The 17,120-nt window shown below is 36.1% G+C and overlaps 4 protein-coding genes across 4 annotated transcripts; 2 read left to right on the forward strand and 2 right to left on the reverse strand.

The window, feature by feature from the left end:
- Nucleotides 1-503: 503 nt before the first annotated feature.
- On the reverse strand, nt 504-8,665 carry LOC135684939 (U6 snRNA-associated Sm-like protein LSm1). Its single transcript, XM_065200649.2, has 4 exons — nt 8,523-8,665; nt 3,568-3,636; nt 1,671-1,786; nt 504-949 (listed from the first exon to the last, which is right to left on the reverse strand). Exons 1-4 carry the CDS (start codon nt 8,572-8,574, stop codon nt 773-775), a joined length of 414 nt encoding a protein of 137 aa, XP_065056721.2. The 5' UTR covers nt 8,575-8,665; the 3' UTR covers nt 504-772.
- A 1,556-nt stretch (nt 8,666-10,221) lies between these two features.
- LOC135684936 (BTB/POZ domain-containing protein 1) lies at nt 10,222-11,870 on the forward strand. The gene has a single exon (XM_065200646.2). It carries the CDS (start codon nt 10,452-10,454, stop codon nt 11,811-11,813), a length of 1,362 nt encoding a protein of 453 aa, XP_065056718.1. The 5' UTR covers nt 10,222-10,451; the 3' UTR covers nt 11,814-11,870.
- Nucleotides 11,871-11,946: 76 nt separating this feature from the next.
- On the reverse strand, nt 11,947-14,960 carry LOC135684938 (sperm axonemal maintenance protein CFAP97D1). Its single transcript, XM_065200648.2, has 5 exons — nt 14,803-14,960; nt 14,355-14,435; nt 14,026-14,199; nt 13,560-13,613; nt 11,947-12,710 (listed from the first exon to the last, which is right to left on the reverse strand). The coding sequence occupies exons 1-5, from the start codon at nt 14,893-14,895 to the stop codon at nt 12,246-12,248; spliced, it is 867 nt and encodes a 288-aa protein (XP_065056720.2). The 5' UTR covers nt 14,896-14,960; the 3' UTR covers nt 11,947-12,245.
- A 65-nt stretch (nt 14,961-15,025) lies between these two features.
- On the forward strand, nt 15,026-17,013 carry LOC135684935 (serine/threonine-protein kinase ULK3). The gene has a single exon (XM_065200645.2). The coding sequence runs from the start codon at nt 15,067-15,069 to the stop codon at nt 16,489-16,491; it is 1,425 nt and encodes a 474-aa protein (XP_065056717.2). The 5' UTR covers nt 15,026-15,066; the 3' UTR covers nt 16,492-17,013.
- Nucleotides 17,014-17,120: the final 107 nt, after the last annotated feature.

Consider the following 17,120-nt stretch of genomic DNA (forward strand, 5'->3'; position numbering starts at 1 on the left):
AGTGATATATGCGATGTTCTGCAGATCATCTTTAAAACAATCTTTTGGTGGTACAAAGCTTGAAAATGGCTTTGAAAAAAAGCAAACATTTAGTAAACTAAAGATTTCGTCTGACACTCTTCAGAGTTTAAAACGTCAGAACATAGATCAAAAACTCTACGCTAGGTAATATATATACCCAGTTGTGGATCGAAATAGGCCAATCAGAAACACGAGCGCATGGCTGTTGAGGTTGACCAATCAGTGCCATTTTAATTCTTTTTCATCCTTATTATTGAGAATGGTATCTTCTCTATCCACATTTTTGTGGATTTCGCTGTCCACGTTTTTGAATTTATATTGGGAGCAACTGCGCACTCTCTATTAATACACTTTTTTCTGATTGGATTTAAACTTTGAGCGACAAACAAAAGGAAAGACAATAGCCGTTTCAGGTCGTATCCCCAATAAATTATCTAGTATGATACTGATGTTTATGAAGAACAACGCCACTGAATGCATGATTGCTCAAGATAAACGATTTATAATGGTATCAACCATTCAATGAAATACAATTATTTCAAATTGTCTGTGTCTATTTAGCTTGCCTGCCTCGTAAAGGCAAAATGCTCCATCAGTGACCAAGAAGTGCATCAGAAAACAGCAACGACATAGAAAAGATGACGGTGTCATTGCACACACGCATTGCATACGTCTATGAAGTTACAAACCCATGAAGCGGCACCTTATTAGGAGCAGAAAGAATAACCCAACAATTTTGCGGCCATGAACTCTATGAGTAATCATCAAGGCCCATGTCTGGCATATAAGGTGCAAGTCCTCTGTCTAAACGCGCCCTGTTTTTAGCTTTTTCTTTTTCCTCCTTCAAATTCTGTTCCTCATTTTGGGCTTCTAATATTGCTTTTACTGAAACTTCACGCAAGGGAGACTTAACTTCTTTTTCATCATCCTGTCGAGAACAAAACCAAATTGGAATAATTAGAGAAGCACAGTGAAGGTTGTTGCGTTGCGATAATAAAATGGAAGATGCTAAAACGATTTTTGCATTTCTTTCATTCCATTACAAAGGGTTACCTGCTTGACCGTAATTGGAAGTAAAATAAGGCATTGAGGCACTTCCAAGTGGCTGTTTTACAGTTGATTGGAGGTGGCCGTTGTGCGGAGGATTTTTTTTAGAGTTTGACCATAAATTCGGTAGGGACTCTCTCCATTGGCCGCAGATCTGGAAGTGGCCATTGCACAGAGGTCACTGTTATTAGAGGTTTCAGTGTAATGATAAATTGTGCAGTAATGAAAAATGACAATTTTCTCCCGATGGAGTTTATATTCGGATTTCATCACATTCAATTTTATTGCCGTCTATTTTCTATTGTTCAAACAAAAAGGCTCTCTAAAAGTACAAGTCAAATATACATTTGCACATCCCCTGCAGCAATCATATCGCATCCAAAGCATGTTTTTTGCTCTGGCCATAGGGGACTAATCCATGGAACTCTCGATCAGTAATCAATACTGCCACTGCCAGTAAGAAAATTGCCTCAGGTGCATTATCCGTTGTTCTAAGAAAATATATACTGACCACAGTAGAAAGTATAATTCACAATGGCATTAAAATTAACTGAAATTTTCAGCTTCATTTTGCAGCCTTGAAAAAATTTCCAAAAACTTACAATTTCTCCTAGCAAAACAATATTTTCTCCTCTAACAAGATAAATGCCCCTGTGTATATCTCCATATTCCTTCCCAACATGAATCCTTTCAATGGTTTCTTGCAGCAGTAGATTTGCTAAAATTAAAGAATAATAAGTGAATAATGAGCCTCGAGGAGAAATTCTCCATGTATACATCCTGGAACAAACATATGGGACAGAGGAAGGAGGCCTATGCAGAGCAGACATTTTCAATTGAAAAATTTGTTAAACATTTCTTAAAAATATTGTGGGTTCTCAGAACTTGCAAATTTGATGGGCATTTAGAGCAAGAAATGTTCTTTTACATTCCTTCTAACATTTTCATTAGGAAAAGGGGTGCATCAACCAATGATTATTTCATGGATATGGTTTTGCCCCATGATTTTGAAAGTTATGTTGGGGAAGACCAATAGCTTAAAAGCTGAAAACAAAGAGTGCAAACAGGGGCGCAAATGCAAATTTTTTTAGGGAGGTGTTCTTTGAAGGGACCGAGTTTTCGCCACGACAGACAGATTTTTGCGATATAGATATTGTCGGGGATAACAAATTTACCTGATTGAAATACGATTGCCTGAAATTATATAGTTGCTGTCACGAACCTCTGCAATATATTTTGTGAATCTAACTCTGTATATAATTCGCCACACATATTTTTATATGATAATAACAGACTTTCCTAATAGTTTTGTCAAATCTCTATATCGGAACGGGTAAAGGATATAGTTACTACCCAAGGCAGCACCATGGTTGCCGCCGAAGGAGAAAATTTTCGAATTTTGATGCTTCCAGTTCCCTGGAAAATGCACTTTTTAAGCAAATTTAACTAAAGCAGTCCTCCTAACCCTATTGAAAATTTTTTCTTGCAAACAAATTGAACAGCAGTTAGAAACAACTGGTACAATTTCGCTATGGTCTTGAAAAATACCATGTTGTCAGTTACTTAACAAGCAAGGCTGGTTGTCAATTTAGATCACTCTTTCCATCTTAGCATGCCTTTTGAATGTTCAAAAAAATCTGGATTTCATTGTGAATTGCAGTTCGAGAAACTTAAGGGGAAATTGAAATAAGGCACAATTTTACCTAAAGAAGGCCTGGATTTTTAGATTTAATGCCAACAAGAATATCATATTTAATTCAACCAACGGAGCAACTACCTTTGCTTGATCCTTTATTGATATTATGACAGGAAGGTCTCTGAAATACCTAAAGCGTTTCTTCCACCAAGCGGATTTTACCTGAAATTTCCAATTGAGATACTATTGAGGGAATGTGACTGCTGCTCTCGCATTCCCCCTGAAATTTACGCATCCAACGCTGCGCACAGCACGGAAACAAGATAAAGCATGTACATATGGCGAAAAGTTATTGTTGTCGGTGGCAGCTAGAGTTTTTTTCCAAAGCAGCGCTGGTTGGGACCGGACTGGACCGATTCTGTCCCCTGTCATTTTTCGGTGATTAGCCCTTCCTAGAAAATGCGCCCACTATATGCCTTACTTTACTGCAATACAGCATGGTATCAGCATGGTAGACAGAAATACTAAGCAGATGGCTAGATCGGGACCGACTTTATTGCTGTCAACTTTCAACTGGAACCGGGTGTGACACCCCCCCCACACCCCCTCATTTGCACCCCTGAGTGCAAATGACCCCTTAATTTAAAGGCTATTCGCTAGCTGAGTACTTAAAGATAGTAGGGAATGGTGGCAAGCACACTCCTTGGTAAGCTAGGCAGTGAGTAATTTTAGAGATATAATATTTCTTTAGTTTTTAGGAATTGTATAAATATGCATCTCCATGAGAAAGTCACAAGTTCTACAAGAAATTTTTATCCTTGAAAAGAAATTGTTATTCATCTATTAGCAATTAAACAACTTACAAAACTGATCCACACTTCTCAAAATGCCAATTAATGTTCTGCCATCTCTCATAACAACAAGCAATTTTTCTAAAAAGAAAAAACATTCATATAAAGATAAGGAAATTTCAAGGCATGTCCCTTTAGATTATGCCAGTTATTGCGTAAATTTTAAATGCTAATAAGTAACAGCAGGTTTTCCCTTCACTGTGACAAGACCAAAGAATCCTTGTGAGTCAACTTATAAATGTATTGTTTCGAATAGTTCAAAGAACCTTCTTGGAAATCTTCAAAGATCCTTCTTGGAATTTTAAGCAATATTATAATTTAAATAGTTACAAGAAAATACCAATATTAAGCAATAAGGCGCTTTATTCTGATAAGATCCCATTAAAAAGCATTCGATCATATTCAACATGATATTTGTTGGTCAACTATTCATTACATGCTAATAGGAGTAAATGCAAAATGGGTGTGGCTAAACAAATCGATTGATGGGAATAAGGGAGTGCTCCCCAGTTGCAATATGATTTTCCATTTTCAAATGCTTCCTGCATCCCATCATATCCCACAATACATATAAGATGCAAAATTTGAATTTCCAATAGATGTAATATTCAGCAGAAGATTAAATTATCCAGATACAAAACCATTTTAAATTGAGGGAACAGTATTCCTCTCAGAATGTTAGTTGTCTTTGATTTCTGGCTATGGTTATTAATGCATTTAAAGTGTCCCCTGGCACCATCCTAGCATCATCCTAATTGAATCTTGTTGGATGAGCCATGAACTTTGTTTGAGATATTTGTGAAGACTTTTTCTTTTCAAGAGGTTAAAAAACGAATTCAGATTCAGATTTTTGCTATATGAGATTTGTTAGATAATCAAAGTTTTGTTACTCCACAGTGCCACTGGTTTCACTAGTGATATTACAAAAATGGCTATTTTGAATATTGCCCCTAAATGTCCTGTTTTATGTTTTTAAATGTAAGTCACTTGTTCTGTAAGGTACCAACTACAAGGCCGCTGGTGCCCCCCCCCCAAAAAATAGTTGTTAAACAGTATTTTCTTTCCTTTTCAATAGTGTACTGATTTGGAAGTAATACAATAGGCATCCAATGACCAATTTATTTTGTTGTGATAGTACTGAAATAAACATGAAAGTTGTGCAGGGGCGAAGCCAAAAAATTTTTTGGAGGATTAAAGTAGTGCTTTTTGCCAACAAAAAAGGCGTGTCTCATTCATTAAGGGTGTGGTCAAAATATAAATACACTGTTATGCTCCTTTTATGCGGTTCTTTTTCAAAGTTCATACTTTATTGCCATACTTTGAAAGTTCAGCCACTACAGAAATGTTAATACATTACAATTGTTGCAAAAAGGCTACAGGGTGAGTACAAAAATTGCTTTTTTACCCAGCTAAAGTCCTTAATGGGCTGACTGACAACTTATTGGGGGTACCACACCCCCTACACCCCCATTTGGGGACACCCCTGCCTGACTGACCATCCAACTGAATGATCGTCTACATTGCCAGGACAACAGTATTGCAAAACCCCATAAACTCTTCCAGTGATATCCAGTTCGTACCTTGGAGGACTTTGTGGATCAAAAATCATTTTGTTCCCTGTTTGCAACCGGATTTTTTCAAGTAAGCTAAGATCGCTACCTTTTTAAGGCCAAAGAAACAGACATTTAGCTTATAGATACACCAAGTAAGTTCAAGGTCCAACTAAAACCAAAATATTACAAACAAGTATTCTCCACAAACTCTCATCATTTTGCAATCAATAGATAAGGAAAACCAGAACACATTCAAAAACAAGTTTTACTATTTCTTGGCCGACTAATCTTTTGGAAATTCTGTCCTTTGGATATAATTTATTGTGATATATTTCAAAGGATCAAAAGAGTTTCATTTTCTTGTATAGTTGCAAATGTCATACATAGGTAAACAATAAAAAGAGGGCAGAAAAAGAAGGATAAAGATGCAAAAAGCAGGTGAAAAATAAATTAATGACTGCAGAAATTTGTGTTATAGAGAAAACGAAATACAATAACTGCAGACATTATTGTTTTACAACATACTATAAGTGGATTTTGAAGTGATGACAGACTGAATGATTTATACCTGGTCAACTTTTAAGGCCAATGACGCAAACATTAATAAACAGGGGGGTTCTTAGCATATAGAAGGGGTCATAAAAACTTTTGAACAATTATTAAGAGAGGGCAGGGACCATTAACTAGGAAACCAAGAGCAGGCCTTCCTGGGAAAGACGTGCAATCGCACTCACACAAGGTACATGCCTCCCCACACCAAGGAGTGTGTTTAATCGCATGCCTATTTTTGTAATCATTTGTTGTTTTTGAACCAAAGCACTGGAAACTAAAAAGGTGAGAAAAAACAAGACATTGTTTTGCTTTTCTTATTTTGATGTGTTTTACCGGTCTTGTCGACATTACTGGGTCATTGTAACCATTTTGAAGAGCTGTTGTGAGGACACTTGAATGCAATCAAACACCGACCAAATGACCGTAGCATTGGGCTAGTAGTGGTCTGGTAAATTTCATTCTTACATGTAAGGCTTTTGAAACCATTATTATATGACAATTTGCAATCATCTTCTGGGCTAGTGCTCATAAAATCTAAGTCGTATTTTATCATATACCTGTGTCATCATGCATATGTTTCTAAAATACCATTTTCAAATGAAAAATTAAGTTGGATTTTTAAGCAAAAGGCTTCCAGTATTGACAAGATTTGTGCCGTATATCTTCTGATCTACACTCGTAAATTTGGTGTCTTCTGCAAGAAAAGTAAACGGGTCACAAAGGAGTTTGCCATATTCCTGAAATTGGGCATCGGTGACATTTTAGGCTATACTATTTAAGTCCATGATAATAAGAAATATGTAACAAAGATTTGGTGCATCAGATCTTCAGACATCCATCATTCTAAGAAGCTGCAGTTTTTATGTGAAAGCCTTTGCCAATGGCCCAATGCTGGAAAGCTCGCTTTCTGTACGCTATTGCTTTTACGCTGGTGATTTCAGTATCAAGTTCCTACCATCAGCTGGGTTAGCGGAGTGCAACACAGCATTAAACAACCCTCTCCAGAAGGGCTTGAGCAAAATGGCATATTGGTCCGACGAGGATGTCCCGTTTTTCAAAAAAATATTCAATGTTTTCATATGAAAACGTAAAAATTTGGAAAACGGCAAGTTGTAACAAAGGCATGAAATTGTTAAGGGTTACATTTGGAAACAGAATGATGGCTCTCTGGATTCAAAGAGAGGGAAATCTGCAATAGAATTGTTCTGTTTCAAACATTTGCAATGAAACGTTTTGTGTCGTTTTCAAATCGTGCCGTTCTCAAATCGTGTCAATTTCAAATCATGCCCTTTTCAAATCGTCCTGTTTTCAAATCGTACCTTTTTCAAATTGTGCCGTTTTCATAAGTGTTTTCATATTCCTTTTGATGAGACATTTTTGAAACTTGCGGCCAAAATATTAACATTTTTAAAGGGTTTCATGAAGACTGCCACCATTGTTGGTGGCAAGAGGGATTGCCGGGAACTGCATCTATTGTGAGCATCAATTTCAGTAAAGATCTCTGGCTATATTCATAAGCTTTCCTTTATTGTTATGCCACCAGAGATATTCATTGTTAAAGTTGTGTGAAAACTGAAGAAATGACTAAAGAATGCAGGTTTTTAAGGCTGCATATACTATGTATAAAAACCTTTGTAGAAATAAAACAAAACACCAATAGCACTCCATCACATGCCTAAAACAGTCTAGGGGTGCAAAATTCAACACTTGTGCTAATTTATTCCCAGGAAGGCCTGAAGAGTGTGTTCTCAACCTTTCTGAGAACAGATAACAAGCAAGAGCATTGTGTACTTCAAGTGCTATTATTTAACCATTAGAAATTGAGCTGGGAAAGAGTTACCTATTGAAACAATAAAACTAGTGAATAATCATTGGTACATTCCAGAAAAAGATATCTGGGACAAATTATTCAATTCTAAAGGGAGGTGTGGATGTTTTTGTTTCTGTTTGCCTTAAATAAGCTTTAAGTATAATGTTCAAACAAGCTTAAAGATGAGGCGCTATCTTTGTTTGAATAGATTGATTAATAAAATATATTCTTAGGTTCAGATAATAAAATCTGTTAAAAATCTGCAAAAGCTGGAATATGCTAAAAACTATACATTTGGGAAAAAAGATGTATTAATTAATCTAAATATGTTATAGTTATTTGTAGCACATTTATTCCTAATCAAACCTATACAGAAATTTTCAAAAATTGCCTTCAACCCATCCATTGGACTAGAATGTCTGGAACTTTTTGAGAAGAACACAGGGTCACCAGACGCTCTTTGTCAAAAGTCTGGTGTGGAAATTGGTTTTAAGTGTGATACACAGATCATCTGTAAAATGGATTTAATGGAAATAGAATGAGCATCTAGTTCAGTTGCATGATAACTTTTTTCCTAAGAAAAATAAACTAACAAACATGACGATAGCAGTTCAGAACCAGTTAGTCAGACCTAAATTATCCCCTAAAATAAAGTGTGAAAAAGGCAAAATCTCCCCAAGCAAGTGCAGCAAATTTCTGTGATCGTCACGATCTCAGGTGTGTCTCTGGTGCTCTTTCCAGTCTGGCCCATCAATAGAGAGAGACTATGATGGCCTACCATGAACAGCTAAACAGTTTACCCGGTTATTATGTAGGCTTAGCAAGCGGTGACAAATGTGCCATCCCGCCACACACCCCCCCCCCCGGAACAACATGCTCCAATAAGGCTATAAGTTATGAGTGATGAGGGGGTCAGCTGTTAAAGGCCAAATCACGTTAACTAAGGACAAGACTACTACATTCGAACTTGAACTCTCAAGTGAACTTAATTAGTTGTATTCTCAATTAAAATTACAAATTTAAAATCAATTAAAAATTTATTCTTATCTTACTGTCTAACTCTCCAATTAATCCAAGAGCACCAGGCACAAAAACAGAGTCCATTTTTCTCTCCTTTCTCACCTTGACTTGTTGCCTGACTAGACGATTCCAGCTATCTTTATAGACTAGACACAGGGATGAAATAGAGGCAGGTTATTTTCAAACAGAGGACGCAATGCATTGGTTTTTCTCCGCTTGGGAGTTGATGGCGAAAAAGGGCAATATAGCAGGAATTCGGGAATCAGCAAGCGGTGACAAAACTTCAACATTAAGATTCGAATTCTATGATCCTTTTTGCCAAATGTGAAGATAAAAATTTTGCGGATCAGAGAATTATTCACATTTCAAATTTTCGCGACTGAATCGTGTATTTAACTGTCATGGTGAAAATTTTTACAAATTTTAGTCCAGATTTGCAGATATAGATTCAACTCTTGACTATATTGTAATGTAAATAGTAGCATCGACATAGAAAACTGTAAGAAACTGGGTCCATGCAAGTAGCTTACAAGAAGCCATTATTTATTTTTACCACGTTTGCCTCTGGTTGATGGTTCAGAAAAATTCTATGCAGTAATAAGTTCTTCCTCTGCATTAGAGAATCAATAAAGCGGGCGAGGAAAGAGTTAAAGGAAGGACGTTTAGATTTCATTGTTTAGATTTTCTAACAGGTAAGAATAAAATATGTTGCTGTTGTTTTTCGGTTAGGTATTTTTCACAACTTTCACAATGATCAATTGCACTATATACCTGTTCAATGCTTTTTGGCTTTGTAGGAATCACTCGTAACACCGAAAACAGGTTACGCAAATTGTGCACCTTAGGTTCTCGAAGTAACTTCATTTTAGTACTTCAAGAAATTTACAAAAAAGTTCTTAAAAACGACTAAACTTATCGCGAGTAAACTTTTTAGACTGAACTTGTTTTTCCATGGATGTGAAGACCTTATGAAAATCTTCTGACTGTTCAATTTTTCAAAATTATGTTTATTTTGATTATAATGTTTATTGTAACGAGGTCTAATAGAAGCATCTCAAGAAATTTCGTGCAGCAATTCACACCCTTCATAAACATTGTGCAGGAAATTGATGTTGCAAGTCAGCCATCGAAGACAATTTAATTCTTGCCAATCTACATACTTGAATGTGAATTTTTGAAGCGACAGAATAGGCAGCAAAATTGGTTTATTGACAAATACACTGAACAACTTGACTGTAGAACTTGCATCTATCAAGATTGCCGTACATTTGTACTACGACGAGGGGGTTTCTCAAAGGAACTACCAATATAGTTACATATGAATCAGAGATGTTTTTTTCCCTATTTCTTGAGAGAGGGGGAGAGGAATAAGCGAAGGAACGGAAACAAATAATTACTATGTTTCCCAGCAATATACATAAGCTTGAGTCTCAAATTTGCAACTTAAACGGTCCTCTTGTACACATCAAGTAGTTTACAGCTCTCTATGTGCACCGTCGAGGACTAAACAACAGACCCGTATCCATATATTGTTCTATACCAAGGCATAGGTATGGTGCCTCCTGGGTTGCTCCAAAACTGACTGTTACCTTGTCAACAAGGTAAGTAGCAGTTTTTCAAGCCAAATCGATAATGCCATTGTGTTATGTTGTAAGCTCCGATTTGCATAGCTCAGCATTATTAAAAGCAAGATTTGCTAAGCCTGAGGGTGTGACAACCGCTTTAAGGCTGTCAATTCTACGCGCGTGATATACGTGTGGTTTGTGTCAAATGGTACTGGATTTCCATTGCTTAACATGCTAATGAGTGAAGCATTTAAATATAGTTCAACTTGACGATGAAATTTCAGGCAACGCAAACTCTTCTTCTCGACTGTGTAGACAAATGCTTAAAAATGACGTTATGATAAACGGTATGTAAGTACTTGAATATAATTGAATTCGGATTCTGTCAGATTTAGTATGTTAAGGAAGAGTGGCCAAGCTGTTGCTTATAATTTTCTCAATAATTTCGATTTTGACTGGCAAGCGACAAAGTTAACGATCAAGGATCGTGTAGCTCATTTATATAACAACGACTTGATGAGTGATGTTATATTTGTTGTGAAAGATGACAACAAACTCTCGCCCAGTCGTGTACCTGCACATAAATTTGTCCTGGCGGCAAGCAGTTCTGTGTTTTTTGCCATGTTCTATGGGCCAATAGCAGAGGCAGACACGGAGATTGAAGTAGTGGACTGCGAAAATACAGACTGCTTGCTAGAATTTTTCAAGTTTATCTATACCGATGAAGTTTTTTTAAATTGGGACAATTCTTTTAACATTCTTTACTTGTCGAAGAAATACATGATTCCCTCGTTGACAAATCGCTGCTGCGAGTACTTGGCGAAGACCTTAACAAAGGAAAACGTCTTGGCCGTGTTGCAGCAGTCGGTAAAACTGGATGAAGAAGGACTCACAGAAAGATGTCTAGAATTCATCCAACCAGTCATAACGCAAGTGGTCGAAATGGAGTCATTCTTATACCTGGACCTGAACACACTCAAAGTTATCTTGCAGGAAGATAGATTGCAGGTCGCTGAGATCAATCTTTTCTTGGCAGTGCTAAGATGGTGCAAAAGTAAAGTTCTAAGAAGAAAGATGACGGAAGGGCCCGAATCCTGGAAGAAAGTTCTCGGGGATGTTATTTATCTTATCAGGTTTCCCTGTATGACAAGCCAGGAATTTGCCACTCACTGCATATTTTCTGGACTCTTAACTTTGGATCAAATTCGCGATATATCGTACCTGACAATCTTACCACACGGTATTCACGCAGCTGACATCATCAAACGGATTCCATTTCCATTTACCAAGCGGATCATGTACCCAACAATGATGTCCTTAAACCGACTTGGCCAGGGTCGTACAATGCAAAATTGGTCTTATAAAGGCGCTCCGGACGCACTTGATTTCACTGTGAATAAAAGAATTAGTATGTGTGGAATCAGTCTGTTTGGTGAGCCGGCCCTGCAACATCTTGAGGTTTCTGTTAACACTGGAGAATGGATTGTTAAGCCAGAGATTTCAGTTGGAATGCCTGATTCTGGACCAACCGAAGGGTCATATCGAGTTATGTTTAGTCAACCTGTTCGGATTTTGCCATTCAAAGTCCACACATTGGTGGTAATAATCAAGAGCCCTCAGTCTAAATTTGCTAAGTATAATACATCCACATACACATGCGATAATGTTGTATTTACGTTTAATTCCAGCAATGAATCCGGGAATGGCACTAGCTCCACTCGTGGACAGTTCCCAGAGTTTCTCTTCAGAATCAACTAAAGACCCTTTAGCAAGTCTTAACCAAACTTCCCTGTTGAAAGAAGTCATTTTTGTGGATGGTTGTTCTTTTTTTACAGCTTTACCTTCTAAAATTTAGAAATAATCAGATGGCAACACAAAATAGGCAACAGACTACTGATAACTATTTCATTGTTACTGCATAACGCAATATATATGGCAAAAAAGTTTAATATTGAGGAAATAGGCTAATGAACTAACTTAGCTGTCTGACAGTGATACACACAAATAAATATAAAATTCAAAGGCACCAAAGCTACTTGGCAGTCTATCAAAAGTGTAAGCATAGTACTAATTTTCAATTGTAAAAAGATTATACAATTAACTAAAGATTAAAAATGGCATAATATGTAAAGATGTTTTAAGGTACTTGTTCATATATATTTACAGTAATGAATTATCTAAATTCTGAATTTATTCAGTATCAGCAACTTTCTGTTGACCTTCTGCTTCTCCTTCTGCTTCTCCTTCTGCTTCTCCTTCTGCCTCTCCATCAGCATTTTCATTTTCATTATCAGCATCATTCTTAGCAGCCTCTTCAGAATCTTTTTTTTCTCCATCATCATCTTCATTGTTTGCTTCCTCTTTAGTCTCGCTTTTGTCTTCATTTTCATCCTTCTGCTGAGTTTCACTAGAATTTTGACCTTCCTTTGCATCTTCAGAGCCATTCTCTTGACCAGCATCATCAGTTTTGACTTTATCTTCAGCCTCTGCTGCCTGCTCATCAGTCTTCTTCTGAGTAGTGGCACTAGAACGTTTAGCCTTGCTGCTGGTTCGTGGTGAAATGGGTGATAGTTCTTGTTTCACTTTCTTGTGCCAATACTTTGGATATTTTGATATATTATCCATATATCTCTGCTTTATTTGCCAATCTTCTTCCTATAATGAAATTTTATTAAATTCAGCTTATGTAAAACCATAGCCTAAATATTTTCTCCTTGTTTAGATATATTCTAAGTATACTCTAAACTTATTTGATTGGTTCATCTTGTTTAAATACTATCAAATGATACTTTCTACTTAGAGCCTAGATACATCTCTGTCAATTATCTTTTGGTGACATTCCTAGTATCAAAATTTCTAGTAAACTTTATGTATGGCTTTTTGTCTGTTCCATTAAATTTGCCTAGATATTCCTGTTGATTCATGATCCTTGTTTTGACAAATTCTTAATCTTCAGGTATCTAGATGTGATGTGGCATTATCCTCAGTTTGCAAACTAACCGAGAGTAGAATTATTTGAGATTAAAATGAATGTTAATACTGAAGAAATGCTGACACTTCTTAAAGGTCAAGCCGTTATGGTTTCATTAGAAACCTGACATATCAGCAGAGCAATACATTTGTCCAATAGTTCTTACAAAACACATTTTTGCACGAACAATCCTTGGACAGCACAAATAAGTTAGGATACTGGCAAGGGAAATCAGTCATGTAAAACAAAATGGCCTTTTATAAGCTATCTATGCAAAGGAGAAACATCATCCTTATTAAAAATTTTCTAAGCATGATGATTGCTAGATTATCATAATTACCATCAGATTGTACCAAATTGTTATTCCACCATTTTGTTTTTCTATTATAAGCTGAATATATGTCAGAAATGACAAAGTTTTGGGAAACTATACTACAATAATTCCAGCTCTTTGTACATTAAAGACAAATATATTTAAAAAACCTTATTTAACCTATACTTTTTTCTAAAAAAGGTCAATAGAAAAAACTCACCCATTCAGCATGATTGTAATGGGGCTCTTTTGCAGTTATTCTCTTTAGAATTGCCTATAAAACAATGAAGCAGGTTTTAAAAATATATGCTTTAAATGGATAGCAATAAATGTAATGAGTGAAGAATATTGAATGTCAATATTGCTCACATAGATATATATATATATATACAAAAACCTGTTTATCAGGTTGTAAGAAATTCCTTGACCAAGGGAAATATTTTGCATTCCACATACAGATGAAAATTTTTTTCAGTTTTGTCCTTTAGTTTCTTAAGCGTACAAGAAGAATTTAAGAAAATATTTTAAGAGATAAATGAATACAGATGTTTCATCTGTAAAATAAGCTTCAATGATTGTGTGCAAGAGGTCGAAGAATAAAAGATTTCATTATACCCAGAGACAAAAAAGGATTTACGATAACTGGATATCAGGCTGCAAAATATCTAAACAAAACGTTGAAAAACCTGGTTTTCATGTGTTAGTCTGAGAAGCTCTCTCTGTCTTTTTGTTTTGTTTAGACTTTTCTGCTGATAATAATTCCTGTTGTCAACACTGCCCCGTGTTCTCATAATATATGACATTTTCTCAAGAAGAATCCTGTTGTCTCGTTCAACTTCGGCTAGTCTTTCTTCCTCTATCTATAAAATGAATTATTAATGGAAATGTTAACTGTCATCAGTTCAAACAATTAAAATTACTCAGCCAATAGAAAAGGGGGAAAAAGGCACAAATGAAGCATAAAAGAAACGGTATAAAAGAAACGGAATAGTTTTCTTCAAGTCTGAACAATTACCTGCAAATTTTTTAATTTCAGATGCAGATGCATGTATGTCTTTGGAGGCTTGTTATCTATGACAGGAGCTGCTTGGTCTACCTGTTAAACATAAACAAAAACAACCAATTAATAAAGATATAAACGAAAATTGATTTGTTTTGGATTCCTTACTTGTGTCAATTTCAATATCGTTTTTCTAAAACAGTTTATTGTACGTGTGTATATGGACACCTGTTACCAAGACAAAATCAATTATAAAATTGAATAACATGCCAACACGAAAATAACAACATGAATAACATGAAAATCCTGAAAATATACTTGAGTTTGCTGTTCTAGAATTTGAAAGTACATTTTTCGGGCAACATAGGGAATAAGAAACCACACATGGCATAGGCCCAAATGACCAAGAAGCAGGAAAATAACACGCTCTATAGGCTTTGATCATGAAATACAGCTGTTTTACCTTTTTCCTATGAAAGTGGAAACGTGTAGTGTCCCATCTCTTCTTCAATAATTTGTTGTTGGCAGGGGTTATTGGTTGATATGCACGATGCATTTTCAATCTTCTCTCACGGCTTGCTGCTTCTCAAATGATCTTTGATCAATATTAATTAAAGTTTCATAGCAACAAGTTGCCAAGTAACCTACCTCGTATTCATTCGACGAGCATTCTCGATCTCATCGTTACCTCCTTTTAGGATTTCGAAACTTTGTTTTCTGTTCGGTCATGGCTGCAAGTCCAAGCAGGTCTTCTTCGAGTTTTTACAGGCAGCTTAGTCCGTATGGCCCTCCACGAATGACAGATTTTGTACTGAGTGAGAAACTGGGCCAAGGTACGTATGCAACTGTTTACAAAGGGTATAGAAAGGGGGACACGCGCGAAGTTGTTGCAGTCAAATGCATAGAACGAAAGAGACTTAGCAAATCATCCGGTGACAATCTTGTCCGTGAGATCGAAATACTGAAAGGCATCAATCATGAACATATAGTTAAGTTAAAAGACTTCCAGTGGAATAATGACAATGTTTTTCTTGTTCTCGAGTACTGCAGTGGTGGCGACCTTTCCATGTTTTTACGGAGGTATGTCAGGCTGCCCGAGAGAGTTGCCAGGAAATTCTTAAGGCAACTTGCCCTTGCATTACAGTTTATTCATGAACAAAATATTGCTCACATGGATTTAAAGCCACAGAACCTATTATTGTATTCAAAAACAGACCCAATACTAAAGGTTGGAGATTTTGGTTTTGCACAACAGCTGTTAGGCAAGGAAGGAAGAGATAATCTAAGGGGAAGTCCTCTCTACATGGCAGTTGAGATGTTTTGTTCAGATAGCTATGATGCATCTGTTGACCTATGGTCTGTTGGAGTTATTCTTTTTGAGACACTCTTTGGTTATGCACCATTTGCTTCACGGACATACGAGGAGCTTGAAATGAAAATATTGTCTAAGGATCCTATAAGAATTCCTTCAGATCCACCAATTTCTCCTCAGTGTAGAGATCTAATCACAGGGCTGCTGCAACGAGATCCAAGTCACAGGTTATCATTCAGTAAATTTTTTAGCCATGAATTTGTTGACCTTGCCCATGCACCCACTGCAGGGTGTCTAGAAAAAGCTATAAGCATTGTTACCAAAGCAGTTCAGTTTGACACTCAAGGTGATTTTGAAGAAGCTGTGAAATACTACTGTAGTGCATTGGACTTTTTCTTGCCAGCTATTGACTATGAGAGAGATCATTCAAAGAAGGAAGCAATCAGACAGAAAGTGAACCAATACATTAATAGAGCTGAACAATTAAAACTTTACAAGAAACAGCAACAGAGACAGCCCTTAAGACGACAGCATTCATTGCAAGGGAAATTCACAGATATACCAGAGATCGAAGAGGCTTTTAAAGTCAGTCAACGTGCAGAAAGTTTTGATGAAGAAAAGAAATTTGGATTAGCCTTGGAAAATTATCAGAAATCAGTACAACTATATCTCAGGATAGTAACATCACTTCCACCAGGCCAGATGCAAGCTCGTATCTACAAAGAAGTAAATAAACTGATGTCTAGAGCAGAAGAACTTGCCACTTATAAAGATTTACTTGAAAATGAAAATGTTGAAGATACTTCTGAAGAAAACAAATCGAAATGTGTTATACAGTAATCAGTTTAGAAAGCCTTCAATCTTCTAATTGAATTTCAAATATATAACAAAGCAGATTGTTTTGAAATAGAAAATGACTATCGATACTCTTTGAGTGAAATTAATTTTTCTTGTTTAAATATACATTTATACAAAATATACTGCCTTGCTAAAATATTCTAGTACTCTTCTTTAAGGTTAATTAGGGTATGGGTGTTTTCATACATGTATGATGCAGATGATTGGGTTTGGAGGAAGGAGCACACAAGGCATATCTTCACAAACAATTTCTCAACATCAGTACTGTGCCCTTTTTCAACACTTTTCTTTCACCTCTTTCCTTGCCACACTGCTTTTATAACAAAATACATTTTTTATAAAACTCTATGAAGTCTCTTGCTTTCATTATTAATTTTGTAATTTGGTAATAATGTACCAAGGTATGAAATAAATTGAATTGATCTGCTGAATATCATAGGAGGGTTCATTTTAGAAAATATATATCATAGTTTTATGATTTAGAATAAAAACCCAAATTTATCAGGTTGAATTTTTTTCCTCTTTTCATTTTTACTTTCAGTTAATTTTAGCTTTGATTCTGAAATGACTCTGTGTGTAAAGTATCTTTACTCAATCCACAGCTATTTGGC

Source organism: Rhopilema esculentum, chromosome 21, assembly GCF_057945365.1.
Source record: "Rhopilema esculentum isolate cy_ngs chromosome 21, ASM5794536v1, whole genome shotgun sequence".
NCBI classification, from domain to species: Eukaryota; Metazoa; Cnidaria; class Scyphozoa; order Rhizostomeae; family Rhizostomatidae; genus Rhopilema; species Rhopilema esculentum.